This window comes from Pyrgilauda ruficollis, unplaced genomic scaffold (assembly GCF_017590135.1).
Source record: "Pyrgilauda ruficollis isolate IOZ18807 unplaced genomic scaffold, ASM1759013v1 scaffold141, whole genome shotgun sequence".
Classification (NCBI taxonomy): Eukaryota; Metazoa; Chordata; class Aves; order Passeriformes; family Passeridae; genus Pyrgilauda; species Pyrgilauda ruficollis.
The window spans coordinates 554,725-573,755 of NW_024512655.1; the positions used below are offsets into that span (position 1 = coordinate 554,725).

The 19,031-nt window shown below is 44.4% G+C and overlaps 1 protein-coding gene across 2 annotated transcripts in view; it reads left to right on the forward strand.

The window, feature by feature from the left end:
• Positions 1–391: 391 nt before the first annotated feature.
• The window catches only part of CLSTN1 (calsyntenin 1), a 29,909-nt gene continuing 11,269 nt past the window's right edge, over positions 392–19,031 (forward strand). Inside the window, exons 1-8 of one of the 2 annotated variants that reach the window (XM_041460245.1) lie at positions 392–646; positions 9,397–9,519; positions 13,357–13,386; positions 14,744–14,939; positions 16,443–16,651; positions 16,837–16,986; positions 17,085–17,270; positions 18,378–18,626. In XM_041460245.1, the coding sequence (XP_041316179.1) occupies positions 580–646; positions 9,397–9,519; positions 13,357–13,386; positions 14,744–14,939; positions 16,443–16,651; positions 16,837–16,986; positions 17,085–17,270; positions 18,378–18,626 (1,210 nt within the window). In that variant the 5' untranslated portion in view covers positions 392–579. The remainder of the gene's footprint in view (positions 647–9,396; positions 9,520–13,356; positions 13,387–14,743; positions 14,940–16,442; positions 16,652–16,836; positions 16,987–17,084; positions 17,271–18,377; positions 18,627–19,031) is intronic. The other variant, XM_041460246.1, reaches the window with a different exon arrangement.

Here is a 19,031-nt window from a genome sequence, read left to right on the forward strand (position 1 = left end):
CGTGAGGGAGCGGCGATGCCCGTGGCCGTGAGGGCGCACCATGGCGATGCCCGTGAGGGAGCACCATGGCGGCGGTGCCCGTGAGGGAGCACCATGGCGATGCCCGCGAGGGAGCACCATGGCGGCGGTGCCCGTGAAGGAGCACCATGGCGATCCCCGTGAGGGAGCACCATGGCGGCGGTGCCCGTGAAGGAGCACGATAGCGATGCCCGTGAGGGAGCACCATGGCAGCGGTGCCGCAGTGCCCTCAGCGCCGGGGGCGGGGCGCGCCGCAGCCCGCGGGGGTCCGCAATGGGCTCTCCCGACGCCTCCCGCCCCGCGCCGTTGGTTCGCTCCCTCCCCCGCCTGGTGCGCGACGCGGGCCCGGCCGCCATTTTAGGAGCCGCCGGCGGGGTGGGCGGGGGAGGGAGGGGAGGGACGGCGAGCGGAGCGGGGCCGCGCAGCGCTTCTCCTCCCTCCTCCTCTTCCTCCTCCTCCTCCGCGGGGCCGAGCCGAGCCCTCCGCCCGCCGCACAGCGGAGCCCGGACCAGCGGGGGCGCCAGCCGGGGCTGCGCGCTGCCGTCCCCGCTCCGCGCTGCCATGCCGGCCCCCGCCGCCCGCCTGCTGCTCGCCGCGCTGCTCTGCGGAGCGGCCGCGGCCGCTCGAGGTAACGCGGCTGGGGCGGGCGGGGGAGGCTGCGCGGCGCCTTGGCGACGGCGATGGTCCTGGTCGCCTGGCAAGCCGCGCCGCGGGCGGGCGAGGGGACGGTGTCCTTGGCGCCCTGCGCAGGGGAGGGAGCGCGGAGGCGGGCGGGCATCGAGGGTAGGGGAAGGGGGGAGGATGGAGCTGGGGCCGGCGTGACTCCGCCGCGGCCATTGCACCTGCAGAGGGGACGAGGGGATGGCGGCTCGTCCTCCCGGCTCACCTGCGCGCGGCGGCCCCGAGCCCTCGCAGCCGCGGCGGGCAGAGCCCGGCCCGGCCCGGCCCGGCCCGGCCCGGCGGGGGATGCGCGGCGGCGGCGCTCGCTGTGTCCGCCCGCCGGTTACATAACGGGGCCCGGGGCGGGCGGGGGGCGGCACTTGTTGCCGGGAGCGTCCAGCGGCAGACCCGGCCGGAGCGGGGCCGGGCAGAGCCGGGGCGGGAGCCGGGATAAAACCCCTGGGCAGCCGGGCCTGGCTGGGCTGGCGTGGGAAAGCTCCGTGCGGGGATGAGCCGGAGCAGCGCCTGGGCCAGACCGTGCGGGTTCGCGCTGCGAGCGCGGGCCTGGTGGCTATTGATTGATCCCGAGGAGCAGCAGCATCATACGCATTGCGGGGCTGCTCCCCGGCAGGCTTCTGTGAGAGGCTCGGAGACGCTTCCTCACCTGAAGGTTACCCCTGGCATCGGGAATGCTGCTTCTGCAAGATTCAGCTGATCGCATGATGAGATTTAAGAGCGTTGAACAGCAGCGTACATTAGAAGTGCGGCTGTAAAATGGCTTATAAATACGTTGAAGGGAAGTTCTTGATCTAAAAAACAGCTTGTTATGGGCACATCTTGCTGCAGTTTCCCTGTGTGGGATGAAGAAGCTGGTGCTGTAGTGTGTCTAGGAAGTCCTCTGCCAGCTGTTCTGACAGTGGCCATCATTTCCCTGTGTAAGATCCCTCAAGTACAATCTGTTCTTGGAATCGTTACATGTAGTATTTACCACACCAGTGCACAAGCATAGCGTCTTTGAATTCCATCGTTTGAAATTAGGAATAAGATTAAGATCAAAAGCCGTTTCCCAAGAAAGCTGCTTGGAAACAAATGGCAAATTTAGGCAGCATTATCCAGGACAGCGCTGGTAGGCAGATTTCTGCAGCTTGTTGGAGGCAGTACCTGTTTTCAGTCAGACGTACAGAGCTGCTGGACTGCCGCTCCTGATCTGTTTAACTTCATCACACGTAACTGTGTTACAGAATGAAGGCTGCTTCGGCTTAGTATGTGCAGTTGCCTTAGTCCTTGCAGCATCTTGGCTGCTGTAGGCAGGCCTGTTAATGATATTACGTGGAGATGCACTTAGTGACAAGTAAGCTCTGGAGGACACCTGGAAAGCTGCAAGGGCTGCTCGTTTTTATTTCCCTGTTGTTAGGAAAGGCATTTGTTTGGAAGCATTTATGGTGAGCTTTCCATTTTGTGCTGTATTGCGAGTTCCTTTTTTTTTTCCCCAAGTACAGTTGAATTTGGCAGTTCTGCCATTCCTGTCATTGGAACAGGGGAGTGAAAAGTGGTTTCTTTTTTGATGATGGAAAGAAAGTGAAATAGCATTTGAGGGATGCGATCTTGCACAAAAGGCAGGTGTGAGCTAGCTGACCTACCATCTTCCCTGTAGTTATTTTAAGGGGTGCAGAGAGCGATTTTGGGCTCTGAAGAGGCATTTTCCTGTCCAGCTGGTGCAGAACTCGTAATCTAATCGAATTTGTTTTGGAATTGATCAAGTTGACCCAAATATTTGAAAGCTTGTTGCAATGGAAGAGCAGTACCCAGCGGTGCATTCCGGCTGTGTTTGTGGGTGAAGCAGTTGGATGTTCTGACCAGAGCGGGATGGGAGTGGAGCAGAGCAGTTCCCGGAGGAGGAGGCGGCACTCAGCTCCTGGCTGCTGCTTCCAGGGCCTGACCAGGCAGAGTGGTGGACCTCTGCTGTCTTGGGGCCCTTCCAACTCACTATCATTTGGGGAGGGTATTGATGAAAGTAATACTATCTTGAAGAAACTTTGCTGATCTGTGATTATTTCAGGAAGTTATGTGGTGCTGTGAGTGTCTTAATCCAAACCACAAACCACTTTGTTACTACCACAGTCTTGCTGCAGATGTTTCTTTGACATGGGAACAGCCTTTTTAATATAGGGCTGAGGATTAGGTAGATTTCTTTCTCCTTTCTAGAGGCAAGGAAATGTAACACTACCCTAAAGCATGATATAGAGACAATTTGGTTGTTTGGTTGTTTAGGTGGCCTGTTCTTTTTTGTTCTCCAAGTATTTATGAAAGCCAGAAACCACTGAGAAGAGAGAGAATTAACCAGTACTGGACCTCTGTACAATGTATAGTGCTTGGGAAAGCATTATATACACCCATCTGTTCATGTAAACAATTTTAATATCTTTTTCTGTATGTGTTATTTAAAATAATGCACTGCTGTGGAAACTGAAATGGAGGAGAGATGGTCTGATTTACACTATGTTTGGAATACTCCTGTGCTGGTTGTCTTCCCCGCTGTTACCAGGCTGCAGGTTGTGCTGTCTGTGCTGAGGTAACTGGAAAATTTGTCAACAGAAACTTCTCTAGATTTAATAAATGTATCTTTGGTTTGAGGTTGTAATGTTTCTGCAGACACAAAATCACCAGTTGCAGATAATTGCAAAGTTTTTTTTTTAAGGAGAAGGACAGAAGCTGGGCTCCTGGGCTTCAGCGTGCCATGAGAGTTAGAAGGGTTGAAGTTAAACCCAGGTCAGGCCAAGCTCTGCATAATGTGAACATCCCACAGCTTAGAATGCTGGTACTCTGGGTAAAGCAGTGCTTCCTGCCATGAAGCCCAAGTATGTGATAGCTGAGTGGCTTGTGGCTCTGAAACTGTTATGCAGACAGGAAAAAACTTCTGTAGTCATAAAAGTTTTCTGAAGAAAAGCTCTTCTGCCATTTTTCTGAGCCTTATCTCATTCTCTCTAGTTCCATTGGGAGAAGTCTCTCAGAAACATGGTTTGTGGTGTTAAGGGCCACATATCTTGTAGCATTATCACTGTTGTCAAAGACAGAAATGATACCTCAACATGGGAGAGTTCAGTGAGGCACAAGCCTTGGTCTTAAATAAATCTTGTTTTGCACTCTAATTTATTTGTTTTGTACTGATTGACTCGCATTGGCTTCTGCAGGGACTAAACCTCCTTAGGAGTCTTTAGAAAGGATTATTGGAAACCTCAGTGCCTTTGAAGAAGTGTCTGTCTGTCCTTTGTTTATCGTATTAGGTCTCATCTCGCTTGCTTTGTATCTGACTGAAAACAAGTTGCAGCTACTGCTCCCAGTGGGTTTCCCTGTTTTTAAATGGAGTCAACAAGTAGAGCCAGAAGTGCCAGCTATACTGGGGTGATGTTTGCTGTGTTTCTAAATACTGTTTCCTTTCAAGGAGTGAAGTTTATAAATATGACAACAGTTAAAAGGAAAGGGGTTTCCACTCTTGCACTATAATTAGCAACATTTAAGATAACATTTATTAAATTAGTGTTTGTAGTTAAAGGTTTATGTTTTCTATTTCAGTCTTCTGTTTAGTGTAAAACATTTTAAATTTCACTTGAAATTAAGGCTTTGTTGTCTTAATCCTATTTAAACTGTTCTGTGGTGGAATCTTTGTTTTCTCTGCCAGGCTTTTATCCAAATTCAAATTTGGTCAGTATATCCTCTGTCTAAGGTCTTTGGTGCTCTGAATGTTTCTTCTGTTGCAGTTGTGGATAGTAAAAATTGCAAATAGTTTCTAATCAGTCATTTGCATGTCTTTTAGTTGCATCAGGCTTATAGCAAAAGTTCCATGTATCTTTGTACAAATAAAATCAGATTTAGCTAACTGGTTCAGTGGAGAACAGTAAACTTTCTGTAAGTGGTGATAAACTAGTGATTTTTCTCTAGGCAAAACACAATTTAATAAAACCCTGTTGAGTCCCTACAGCTATTGGTTTGAATGTGGTGTTTGGAGAGTTAGTGTTAATTGTACAGGCTGATAGTGTGGGCAACTGCTAGATTATAAACGTTATCTTGTGCTCAGGGGTATGGCAGTTGAGCTTCCAGAGCAGGAGTTAAAAGTGCTCCTTAACTGTGGCAAAGAATCCGAGACAGAGATCTGAACCTGTGGGGTGAATTTCCACCACCGGCTTTTCCTTCAGCCAGAACCATAGAGGGTAATGGTGATGTCCTTACCTAATCCGTGTCCTGGGGCATCCCCTGGGTGTTCCAGGTGAGTCTCCTGGGCTCACTCCCTCCGGCTTTGCTGCTGCCTTCAGTTCCCAGCAGTGGCAATGGTAGTTTGTCTTGGAACCTCATACTGTGGGTAAGTTCCACGCTACCAAGGGAGGCAGCATTTGAGCAGAACTTGTGTTCAGTTTTCTCCCGTTGTTTGGACCTGGTTCTAGGACAAGGGCTTTTGATAAAATTCTAGGTTTGAGAAGACCCAGTTAAATAAACAAGCACAATACATCTTTTCATTACCATTGGTTTATTTCAAGTTGCTTATATCCAAAGTTAATCCTGGGTGTTTTTTCTTGGAGGCAGGAGCTGTGAGTGGCAGGCTGGGCAGGACAGAACGCACATTGTAATCAGGCCAGGCTACGCCTTCTCTTATTCAGCTTTGCTTTCAGGGTGGAGAAGGCATATTTTATTGTGTAGCTCTGCACTCCTTGGCTGGACTGTATGTTTCTGTGGTTAGGTACTGCACAGATTTGTTCTTTTAATGATACGGCTTGAAATTTCATCAGAACAGTACTAAATTACAACTGTTCAAGGTAAGACATGTTGGGGTTTTTATTGTCTCACCGAAAGGCATCCTTGTGATCTCTAACATCCAGAGGAAGACAATTAAGCAAAAGATACACAGTAATCAGTTTTTGTCAGACCTTCAGGACAAGTAAAGGACTCTTTACTAGTTCATCTGTATTAACAGAGACTTAGTTCTCTTTTTGTGAATTTTTCTATGCATTTTTCATGAGGTCTCAAAGGTACATTTTCAGAATGAGGATTTTGTGGTTACTGTTGCTGGATTGAACAAATAGCTTTCAAACTCTAGTACTTGTTACTGAGTTTAATATGTTTAACCAGTTAAGAATTTTTTTTACATTAATAATCTTGATTCTGTTCTAACAATATGCAACGTGGCTAGACAGTGCTGTATATTAGAAGTAGTTATCTAGAAGAAAAAGGGGTCCAACTACAGTCCTTTCTGGGTGAGGTGTGTTTAAATCTTTGGTCATGTAGGTACCAGATCCCATCTGAGTCAAATAAACTTGTAAGAAGAAAACAGAAGTCCTCAGAAAGGACTTTGATAAGTACATTTCATTTTAGTATGTGCTTTCAAATGACAGAACTGAATTAATCTGATTGTCTTAATAGCTTGTGATTAAAGCTTCCATACTAGCCCTAAACCCAGCTGCCCTGCCTACCTGTTCATTTACATTCATCAGTTCTTTTAGGCAGCAGGAAAAGGTTGCTGCTGGTTATGTGCTGGATTGTGTTCTGCAGCATCAGCCACGGCTCTTGGGAAGGAAGCATCCTTGCTTTGAGGAGCATTCCCTTTGCTGCAGAGCGCTCAGGCCGGTCTCTTGTGCTTCGGGAGACAATGAGCAGATGGTATTTCCAAACCTGGCCTCGGAGGCACACGTGCAGCCTACCGAGCAGCCATCACCTGCCGAGCAGGGCTGGGGGGAGGCTGCTGCTCTCCCTGGGACGTGTTCTGTCAGCTGGGCAGCAGGCAGGGCTCTGCACCAGCGTCTCCGGGCAGTGCCTGTGCTTAGCTGGCCTTGGAATCTCTTTGTGCCCCCTAAAAGCCAGGCTGCAAGCTGCCTGTGCCAGCACGGCTCCCCACACTTGACTAGATTAAATGCTCCTTGGGATTTACAGCAGATTCCAGCTGAGGCGCTTACAAATAGTGTGAATATTGTATTTCAAGGAAACCAGTGTAGTTTATCCCAGTTAAATGGCAAGAGATTAACAGCTCAGGGCACTTCGTTAGTGTCAAGCTTGGGACAGGCTGCTGTTCTGGTTTGAAATTACCAGTCTGTCTTTGAACAAGTTCTGTAGCTTGCAGGAGTTTTGTGACAATTAAGCTACCCCTTCACAGTCCAGCATTTAATGCTATTTAAGCAGCTGAGATCAGGATAATACTTGGTTCAGTTTGATTGAAGGGAAGCAGTGGTGTATTGCTCATAAGCTGTACTTCATATTTCAATTGCTAGCTTGAGAGTTCCTTCCAGTGTGTGGTTGTGCTGAAGTCAGTAGATCACAAATATGGATAACGGGCCTTTCCTGGATATTCAGCAGTAAGTTTGGTGTTTTAAAATCCAGTGATGTTTGGCCTTCATACACACAAAGGGATTTAAGCTTTATGTTTTAAAATCTGGTGATGCTTTAGCCTTCCAAAACACAAAGGGGTTTAAGCTTTATGATTTTATTGTCTGCAGCACAATAAAAAGACATGACTTTGCTTTCAACTAGGCCTGTTGTTTGAAGGTTCACTAGACTCTGCAGATGCTCAGCATACTCAAAATTCTGTTCATATGTGGTTACAGTACTTCAAGGTTTTATAGAACTCCCTACCCAGCAGTAGTGGGATTTAGGAGGTTGCTAAATTAGGAGAAGATTTCTCAGAACATTAAAAAAACCCCTAAGTATTTTTGTAATCCACGTTCAGAAGCATTAGAATGGAGATGGAGGTTTTTTTTTCTGGCAGAGATCTGTTCTGGTGTTTTTTACCACATCCTTGCAAGGATGAAGATGAACAGATGAAAGGACTCAGATTTTCAGTTGGGGTATAACTGTCCTGGATGTACTGACAGCAAAATGCACAGCTGTGACCTCCTCGTGCTCCTGAAGGCAGAGCTGTGTCAGTGAGACGCTTTTCTTGAGACCAGGTGTGAATTGTGGGTGGGTGTTCCATGGGAGCCTCAGACCTGAGCAGCTCCTGGCACCTTCCCTGGCAGGGAGGAGTCTGTGTTGGTGCCTCTGAGGAGCAGGTTTGCTCTGAAACGCCAGCTTCTCTGGGTAAATAGAGCAGTGTGCTTGGCATTTACTGCCTCTGTGCTGTGCTGCATGCTGGAAGTGTGCCTGTGTGAGCCTACCGAGGCAATGAAGAGAGTGTTGCCATATTAAGTAAAACCACATGCAGTAATTAAAGACAGTTTGCATTAAAACAGTTCCTTGTGAGATCTTTCTTGCTGCATTGTCGTGGATGAAGATAATACATCCTGTCTGCTGTTGCTACTAACTAGTAAAAGATTGCAGATGAAAGCATATTGGGAGTATTATGGTTTCCTGTATGAGTTCTCTAGGTTTACTCATTTATTGAAGTGTCCTTTTGTCACTGTTTTTTAATTCCCCATGGTAAGCATATGGCACATGACATGAATCCATTTTAGTTGGTTGAAGAGACAGGATTCAAGAGTCTGGGTTAGCCTTCCATCTCTGCCTGTTTTGACAATTTGCTTATATAATTCTTTAGAGGTGAAATAGCAGGACTCAGCTGTGTGATAGTGTTCAAGCTCTAGTGTATACTTTGCTGTAATTGCACAGGCATGCGTTTGATAAATTTTAAGTTCTTGATCTCCTGCAGACCCAAACCTGGGTGATGTTGCCTATGGAATGCTCTTTGGTGGGTTTGTTGTAACCTCTGGCAAAGCATTTCTTATACGCATCATTTGCTGAAGCTTACTTGGTTTTGTCTGGTAAGGAGCAGTTTTCAGGCCCTTTAGGATGTTTTTCAATAGGCTCTAAGCAGCTGGATACATGCAATTTTCCACAATTGCATGTGGGAAAATTGTGCTGTTAAGGAAACATAACCATCCAGGAGCCACTCAAGCAGTCACACTCCACCGCCTGAGCTGGGGATCATAACATAAAGCTAAATATTTAATAATTAAGGGACTCTCCTGCTGGATTGTCACACAGTAGATGACAGCCTAGTAGATAACATGATTTGATCTTGCATCTTCAGTGATGTAGTAGAAAAAATTCTTTTTGAGGCTGACAGGGAAAGAGACTGCATTTCTTTGCAGCAGAGGAAGACCAGTCATGTTGAGACAGGCTCAGGTGATCAGTTTGAGGCTCCTCTGTGCAGAGGTGAAGGATACTCTCGTGTGAGATTTTTTAGTGGAGTTTCCCAGTATCTTGAAACAACTACTAAAGAAATGAAGTTTGACCTCTTTTCCACCTGTTTTCTTAATGATAGTGAAGCCCCCTATACAGGACAAAAAGCTGGCAAGAGAACAGAGTTCCTGTTCTGAAGAATACTCCACCAGCTGTATCCCAGGTTTTCCGTGGTGGGGGGAAACAGTCTAAACAAGCCCTGGTGTTTCATGTTCCTAGTGTGGTACTGACTGAGGTTTTGCTGGTGTCACACTTGGCACTGATGGCAGCAGCTCCCCATCACTGTTAGCAGGTTTTGAATTGCACTTCAGGGGCATCTTAAATCCCAGCATAGTCAGAAACTAATTTAAATTCTCTGAGTTACTTTTGAAAAGCCTACAGGGACACTCAAATTTTCTGAACGTACTTAGCCAGGATTTTGTCTCAAATCTTTTAGTTTATTAAAACCTTGATTCAGAATTACAAAAGAGGAAAATATGGAAATTAGTATTATAAAGCATTTTTTAAAGATATTGCCAGTTTCAAATGTTTTGACTTTGTGTTTTGTTTTCTTTTCAGTTAACAAGCATAAGCCATGGATTGAAACAACCTATCATGGCATAGTTACAGAAAATGACAACACGGTGCTCTTGGACCCCCCTCTAATAGCCCTGGACAAAGATGCACCTCTGCGTTTTGCAGGTAAAGAATTCATCTGCATTTCTGTTTGAAGATGTGGAAATGCTTTCTGGGGGCAAATGCTCTGTGTCAGTGTGTTTTCCCTAACAGTAGCATAACATTTCAAAGCTTTTAGATCCTAGGAAATGTGTGCATGGACCAGTGTTTCATTTCAGGTTTGCAGCTGTATCCAAGTATCCAAACCAGAATGTACTTTGCTTCTTTCAATTCCATGTGTACACAGTAATTTTTCTGGTGGTTTATTTTTGTTTTTGTAGTGTCTATCCTTTGCCTCAATCCTCTTGATTCTGCATTTCACAGCATTCAGCGTGGGAGTTCTGAAACAATGATATTCTTACCATTCTGAAGAGAGTTTTGGCTTCCTTAGCATTTTTTGTGTCTTAATAAAGTGAAAATACTAATTAGTAGAATTAGGATTGCATGTCTATAATAAATTTGCTTAACAGTCTAAGGTATTTTAAAAACTGAACAACTTCCTCTGGCTGAAGAAAAGGCTTTTTCTCCTCTAGCAAAAAAATATAGAGAGTGATACACAAGATATTTGCCAAGTGTGGGCTAATTCTTCACTTTGAACAAAGGACTGACAATTTTCTTATAAACTTCTGCAGTAGATTTTTTTCTGAAAAATTTTGTTTTAGGAGTACTGTATTCATTAATTGGATGCAATAGTATGGAAAGTCCATTTGACAGTGTTAGAAAGATGTGTTTGAAGAATACCACTGGGCATCTGCAGGTATTTAAATTACTTGTAGTGGATAACACAAGCTTAAATTGGATATTTGGAGAAGTTTATTTGAGAGTTAAGAATCCTAGTGAAGTACCTAATGGATGTGACATGAGCCAGTTTTGGGAGCATTGCTTAGCCTGGCTTCATGGAGGAAGAGATAGGAGAATGATTAAATTAAATTAAGAGCAATTTGGAATCTTCAGCAGCTGACTGCATTGAGTGCTGCAGTTTTGTGGCAGTTTGGTCACCATCTTCTTGAGCTGCTGCTTAAAGTAACAGTGTTGTTGCATTATCATAAGGCTGTAATTATCTCCAGTGAAGTTGAAGATAATGGTAAATTTGCTACTCAGAAGTTGAGATAATGCTAAACCTCTGAAATTCAAACTTCCTCGTGTATTGGGTACATATGGCAGAGGCTCTTCTACTGTCTTAACTGGAAATAAAACTGCTGTCTGTGGACAAAAAACTTCCATTGCCAAACGGAGTAGTGTGTATCCCATTGTGTTGGGATACACAAAATCTGTTCATTAAGAAGAGGAATGGGAAGCCTGACTTGTGTTCTCAGGGATGAGGAGAGTGTGAATCACCTCTTGCAGTTCTTAAGTGCTTTAAATGTAGGTGCTGGTAGTTCAGCAGCATTGAACAGATTCTGAAAATGGCAGTTTTATTCCTCTTGGATAGGAATGTTTTCAAGAAAGTACTGTCAGAGTATCTTCAGATATTTTGTGGTGTTTGCAGAGGAAAATCCAATGTCAAAGCATTTCTTAAATGAGACTTTTCCCGTTGGGTTGATCTAAATTGTATAAACCTGCTTTCATTAAATGAACATTTTTATCAACTGGAAATTGTATAAACAGAATATATTTGTATAAACAATATATTTTGGCTTTTAAAAATGGACATTCCTTTTTAGCCCAATGGATTTAAAGAAATTAAGTTTAGAGTATGGCACATGAACATTGCAAAGAAATTCTTGTTATGAGGCTGTTGGGTTTGAATTGCACAAATGCTGCAGGAGTGTGCTGTGGGCTCTTGGAAGGGTTTGTGGGCCATGAACTGCAGCAGTCCTGCAGCCTGTCCTTGAGGAGCCCCAGCTGGGTGAGTGCTGCCTGTTCCCAGCTCTGCTGGAGCTGTGCTCACGTCCTGGCACAGGCACTGCTGCTGCCCAGCACGTCGGGGGGTTCTGTGTGAGGAGCCCACGGGGCCAGGGGTGTGCTTTCACAGCAAACAAAGCGCTGCTCAGGATTAACTGGCTGCTTCAGCCTTGCTGCTCTACTCCTGCTTAGAAATCAAATTTATTCATGCTTCAAAAGGCTGGATATTTTAATTAATTGTGCCCTCTAGCTGAGCTGTGAAACTTCTGAACTGTCTGCAGATTTAAAATACTTTAAGTGGAGCTTTTTTGCTTTATTTCAATTTGGAGCATGTCGAAACATCTCGAAACGAGTTCATTTGGATGCTTTGTAGTACATGCGCTGTGGGGCAAGTAAAAGTAACATTTATTGCTTTGCTCACTCTGTGCTGTGGGTAGGACCCTAAAATTCAGGTGTGTAAAAATAAGTGGGGTTATGTAGATGTTTATTTGTATGGTTTTAAATGTGAAATGACACACTTTTGGAAACAGGGTGAATATAGTCATGCCAGCTTGCCTTGTCAAGCTGCCTGGCACATAGGGACAGGATGGAATCAGTCTTCTGCACCATCACTGTTACAGATCTGCTTGAGAAGACAGTGACCATTCTTGTTCCTCAGTGACTATTCTGCATCAAATTGAATCATGCTGGAATTTGATCCTAAATGGTTTTGCTCAAAAAAATAAAGGACAGTTACATTTTTTTATTGTACGTTTATTGTTTGTGCCTAAAACCAGTGTGCTGGCTGAAGCTCTCAAGCAGGGATTTCCCCTTTACTGTGCATAAAGGAACTGAATTTCTGTTACATTTGAAGCAGACACTGCTGTATCTGGATGCCTTCACAGCTGAATGTGCAGTGCAGGCTCTCGGAGCCAGATGTTTGAAGTGTTTCCCTTGGTTTTTTGATGTGCCTGTAGCAGGGCTTCAGTCCCTCTTCCCCCACCCCTGGAGAAAACCACTTCTCAGCCACAGCCCTTCATTTCCCTCTTGCTATTCTAGCATGCAAGTAATATTTTGTGGGGGTTAGGAATTTTTAATTTGAAGTACGGATATGTGGAGAGCTTTGAAAAGGATCTTGCAGAATCTCTATAGATTCTTTTAAAAAGTCCCCCAAATCCAGGAAGCCCTTGGGGTCCCTCTCCCTGGAGGCAGCTTCCCTTGTTGGGGTGGGACAGTGCTGGTGCCACCAGCCCCAGTGTGCTTAGGAGCAGGCTCTGCTGCTGTGGGCAGGGTGGGAGGGGGATTCTTACAAAAGAAGTGTCCTGTAGAGGAGATGACACTGTACGCAAACAGATTTTGCTCTTGTCCCGTCCGTGGCTCACTTGCATAGCTGGTAGCAAACCTAAGAGGAAATTTTGTTGCCAATAGTGTTTCATGCGTTTTTGTGTCAAATTTGATGCTATACTGCTAGAAAAACATAGCTCCCCTCCACATTACTTAAATTAAAACTTGTGTTCATCAGGCTTACAATTTAGTGTGTATAATTTTTGTGTCAAATTTGATGCTTTACTGCTAGAAAAACATAGCTCCCTCCACATTCCTTGAATTAAAACTTGTGTTCATCAGGCTTACAATTTAGTGTGTATATTTTTTAGTCACGAATTATGGCAATACTTTATACAGAATAATGCAAATAAATTCAGATAAATTCTACTTTATAGGCAGTTATTCATCAACATGCAGTTTTGAAAATACCTTGTTTAGCAGTTGGTATTATTAAAAAAAAAGGAGAAAACAAAGCCTTGATTGTATGAAATATTTCAAAATTCTCCAAATGAAAACCTGGAGTTAAAAGATTAAATCATATTTACCATAATTAAAACTCTAAAATTGTAGCAGTTACAGCAAATCACCGCTGGAATTTTAAAATACAGTTTTTCCAAAGCTTTTCTGTGTAATGTGTGCATCTTTGCCTTTTCCTTATTTGCTCCCATTCAACCTTTCCTGTTACTGACATGGGTTTGTCTTTTTTCCCTTTAGAGAGTTTTGAGGTGACAGTCACCAAAGAAGGTGATAAAGGGTTCTTTCTATCCCTTTTATGAATATTAACATACTAACTTTGGTTATGAAATGGGGAATCAGCACTGAAACAGAAGATCCTGTCATGCTCTTTTATCCCATTTATTCTCCCAGTTTTTTTCTATTTTAAAATATATTGATAAAAAGTGTTATGTAACCAAACCCTTGGTTAGAAATATCTGTAAATCAGACATCCATTTGAACCATTTGGGGTTATTGTACATTGTGTGGACAGTGAAGAAATTGTTTGGGGAAATTTAGCATTTTCTGATATTTCACTTGTAGATCACTTCTTTGGGACAGAAGTTTTCACATGCTTTGTGGTGTTGAAGTGCATTACAGCACCTTCCTGCAGTGCACACCCTTCAGGACTGGCTTCAGTGGTTTAAAATATGAATCACCCCCCTTTTTTTGAATACATCTAGACATGTTTTCATTAGGAGTGTGTTGTTGGTACTAAGAAACCACTGCAACTATAATAGCAAAATAGTGGGGTTTGTTGCTGTAAGAAAATCCCCAGCAAAATATAACAAGTTGCAGAGGTAAAAGCACAGTGTAGGTGGTCAAGGAGTTTATGGAGTGGCTTTTGTTGTGTGCTGGGCTCACCCAGCTGTGCCAGCCAGAGTCGTGATGTGCTTAAAAATGGTGTGCTGGGGACTTCTCTTCCAAGTTTGCAGGGTGAAGACTTTGACTAGAAGGAAAGCCTTCTAAAGCGTTTCCTGAGAGCTTCCCTGACTAACATTTGGCCTGTGTTAGTAGGTAGCTGTTGAAATGGATGCCTGAGAAGTTGGTATTTCTACCTTTCTCATTCAGTAGTTTATTTTGATTCCCTGATTTTAGCCAGGTACATTGCACAGGAAGACTTTGTCCTTTGATCTGTTGACAGAATTTCTGTAATTATGGTGCTGAACCTGTACTCGAAGCCTTTTCATCCCTTGACTTGTAACTGTGCATTTTAACCTCTTGCTCTGGTCAAAGTAAACCACCTGCCCAGCTATTGCCAGTAGCTTGGCATAGAAGATATTACCAGTGGCCTTGGCTGTATGCTCACATAAGATCTACTCTTGCCCTAGAGCTGTCTCAAGTACTCCTGTGAAATGCCTGTCTACATTTCTCTTTTTCTCTTTTGTACTCCTGCATGAATGGATGCAAAGTAAACAAGTTGCTTGGAAGGCAGACGTTTGCTTCTTTTTACTAAAGTTCCCAGAATTCACCCATTTTAAGGCACAATGCTCTTGCTTTGTCCACAGACCCTCACAAACCCCTGGCTGCAAAATATTTGGTCATTTATTTTAGAAATGCATCATCATGTTGACCAGTTCTAACCTATCTTTACTTTAATCTGTAGGTGAGATTTGTGGATTTAAAATCCACGGGCAGAATGTTCCCTTTGAAGCAGTGGTAGTGGATAAATCCACTGGTGAGGGAATAATACGCTCTAAGGAAAAGCTTGACTGTGAGCTGCAGAAGGACTACACGTTCACCATCCAGGCCTACGACTGTGGGAGGGGACCAGATGGAGCAAACGCAAAAAAATCCCACAAGTAAGTCAGTCTGGGGTGGGCCGAGGGGAAGTTTGGCTCCCAGGGGTCTCCTGCTTGTGGTGATTTATGGTCTGTGTATTGAGAGTAAATGTGAACCAAGTGTTCATCCTGGAAGGCTTTACATGGAGCCACAGAATGGGTCAGCTTGGGGAGGACCACACTGGGTCATCTGGTCCAACCTCCCTGCTCAAGCAGGGCAGTAATAGTGATAAAAATGCCAGCAAAATGGACATGAACTGCTTGGAGACCCCTTCTCTTGTATCTTACGTGGTACTGCTTTATCCCTTGGTGTCTCTGGATTTATGTTAGAAAACCAGGTGGGGATAGAAGATGGGAAGCTGCTGATACACTTAAAATCTGTCTTGAATAGGTAGAGTTTGCAACGGGGTACCAGGCCTGGACATTGTTTTGGAATTCAGTTTCTAAATCCAAAAAACTGTTTCAACAAGTCAGTCTATTAAGCTTAAGAAAATGCCAAAGCATTCATGTTTCTATCATTTCCAGACAGCCCCACCAGAGAACCCAAGATCAATAGCATGGGGCTCATCTCTGCCTACATTAAAGAATGGGAACAAAGCAGCCTTTAGCTTATCTTTATCTAAGGAAAAACCACAATATAAAATAGTCTCTAGAAAACCTACTTGAGAATAACTGTTTGACACTCTGGTGTGAACATCTGCAGAGCATGTGGGAGATGAGCAGTTGTGTGAAGCAAAGAGAGGGGCATAAATAAGATGAGGAATAGAGTAGCAGAGGTCAGCTTGGTGACAAACAAAAACTTGCTATTCTATAACTATACAAGGGTTTGAGTTTTATTTGCAAATAACCAGTGGTAATAAACAAAACATACTGAATTATGTAAAATAAAACAAAACTGAACTATATAGCAATACACTGGAGAAACAGCCACTGCTTTCCTAGTTAGGGTAGTTGAGATTGTTGGGTTTATTAGTCAGTGGTTGCTTGTTTCTGAGAGCTGCAATGCTGAAGGATGGCTTCATGTGAAAAAGAAGAAACTGATTTGGCAGAATCTGTAACACCCTAAAAGCATTTCTTTGAACAGGAGAAAAGTGACAATCATTCAGAACCAGGTACAAATATTCCTATTAATCAAACCCCAAATCTCCACATTCATGGAAGTAAGTGGACTGGAAGAAAAAAAGGCAGATGTAAAATGCAGATTTTTGCTTGTTTAAAGTACCTAGGAAACAGACTTCCAACACAGGTTTTCCTTTCTTATTCCTTGGTTAGACCTATCTGTGTAATTCTTGCAACAGATATTCTCTGGTGGTATAAATGCCATTTACCTTATGTCACTGGTGTATTCTGGGTGTGGGGAGGCTGGGTCCAGGCTGGTTGGAGGGAGCCCATAGCACAGGAGCAGTGCAGGGTCAGAGCTGAGGCTGAAGGAGTGCCGTGGCTGTGCTGGCAGAGAGGGACTGCTGTGTGCAGTGCTGGCAGGAGCAGGGCGTGCAGTCCCTGGAGCCCTGTGTGTCGTTGCAGGGCCACCGTGCACATCCAGGTGAACGACGTGAACGAGTACGCGCCGGTGTTCAAGGAGAAGTCCTACAAGGCCACGGTCATCGAGGGCAAGAGGTACGACAGCGTCCTCAAGGTGGAGGCCGTGGATGCAGACTGCTCCCCCCAGTTCAGCCAGATCTGCAGCTACGAGATCGTGACTCCGGACGTGCCCTTTGCCATCGACAAGGACGGTGAGACACGGCGCTGGGCGCGGCGGGCTGGCACTGAAAAGTCAAACACTGCAGGGGGATTCCCTTGCAGATGAGTTCCTTCAAGCCTGTATGAAGTACATAGATGGTACCTGGATGCAATTTATGCAGTAATGACCCTGAAGAATTGTCCTGATGTCTGACAATTGCCTTTTTTTCTGTGTCAGGTTATATAAAAAACACAGAAAAGTTAAGCTATGGTAAAGAACACCAGTATAAACTGACAGTAACAGCCTATGACTGTGGGAAGAAGAGAGCTGCTGAGGATGTGTTGGTTAAAATTAGCATTAAGCCTACGTGCAAGCCTGGCTGGCAAGGTTAGTTTGCTGTCTTTCCTCTCTGCTTTTAGCATTTGCTGGTACCTTCAGTTAAACACGAGAGATCTTTAATATTGTTTCTTTGGATAAATATTCAGGTTGGAGCAAAAGAATAGAATACGAGCCTGGCACTGGTTCCTTGGCTCTGTTCCCTGGGATGCATTTGGAGACATGTGATGAGCCAATAACCTCAGTTGAAGCAACGGTGGAACTAGAAACCAACCATATTGGTAAAGGCTGTGATAGAGACACCTACTCTGAGAAATCCATCCACAGGCTCTGTGGTAAGAAGGCTTTTGTTAAAGTAAAAGTGGTCTCTCTTGCTTACTAGTTCTACTTTGAATTTTATGTTAGACCAGAAATTAGTGAGTAGATCTGGTCTTCATTTGCACATAGTTTCCTTCAACTCATTTCCTCACTGGCAGCAAAAGGCATGAAATTGCCTGAAGGTGACTTCTATAATAATTCTCAAATGTGGTAAAGAATCTCTTTGCCTCTCTGCTGTCTTACTAGACTAATAACGTCCCTTGCATGAGATTTGTATTCAAGAGCTGGAAGAATTTGTGTGGAAGAGTATAGCTGTGAAAGCCTCAGTTTTTCTGAGCATGATGGATATAGTGGCTGCAATCTGAGAAATCCATGATGAAAAACTAGAGAAAACCAAGAAAGAGTGGTTTGGAAAAAAACAGTTAACTTGGATGAGTTATATTTGTACCATGCTTGCCCTAGGAATAAATGCCCTTGGCATCCACTTACACTGCAGTTAAAGGTCTTAGAAAAGTCAGTGAATCCTTTGTAGCCATATGGAAGAATTGAGATTACAGGATGAATTATCACTCATGATTTATGTCGTCAACCGCAGTTGAAGGTAATTGAAAGTCTGAGTAGCATGTAACCCCAGAGACCCAGGCAATTCCTGAGCTCTTCCCTGACTGAGGTCAGTGTGACATTAAGGGTACCTGCTGCTGACTGCTGTGAGCAGGCAGTGATCTGGGAGGGGGTGCTTGTGCCCTCCTCAGCTGGATCCCTTCTGGTCTCACAGCTAGGTACAGTGTCCAGAGAAAGGCATTGTGCTCCTGGGGCTGAGGGACAAGCGGCTTTAATGAAAGGGTTCCTGAGATGGAGGCAAAATCAGATTCTATAGCTGTGGAGGTTGAAACTGTTTTGCTTATGATGAGATTAGTTGTCTACCCAGAAGTGAAATTTGTGGAAGTTACCATGGTATTAGATGCCTGTAATTAGCGCCACACTGTTTAAAAGGAGAACTGGGTGATGGTAGTGCATAATCCTGACAGTTGGTGCTGAGAAATTAGTGCTGAGATAGACAGTTGGATTTGAAACCGGTGGTGGTCTTTTAAATTTGTGTTTCCATTTGAGCATTTGTGTTGTAGGTGCTGCCTCTGGCACAGCTGAGCTGCTCCCCCCTCCAAGCAGTGCTGCTAACTGGACTGTGGGGCTGCCCACGGATAATGGCCACGACAGCGACCAGGTCTTCGAGTTTAACGGCACTCAGGCTGTGAAGATTCCAGATGGTGTTGTCACAGTCAATCTGAAAGAGCCCTTCATGATTTCAGTATGGATGAGGCACGGGCCCGGAACCAAGGAGAAAGAGACAATTCTGTGCAATTCAGACAAGACAGGTTTGTCAATACTTCAATTATAAACAGTCTTCTTGGTTGGTCGGTTTTTTATGTGCTCTGGCAGTGCATGTGACAGTGTTTTCTCTACCTTAAGGTTTTCTTGGCATTTTTATGAAGTTGACTTTAAAAATCACTGTTGTGCTTATGTTTAGGCTCGGCCTTAGATTATGTAGCTTCAGATTGGGCAGACTTGTTTTTCTAATTCTATTTCAGTTTACATTATGCACTTCTTTTTCTGTGGTAGATTACTTATTCTGGCACTGCAGCCTCGAGTTTGCATCTCCAAAGATAGCCTTGTTCTTGATGCTGCCTAAAAACATTAAGACACACATATCAGGTCTAGTGACAGCATTTGCTGCTGTATCTTTATTTTCCTTAGGAGGATTTAATTTCTCTTTCTCCAAG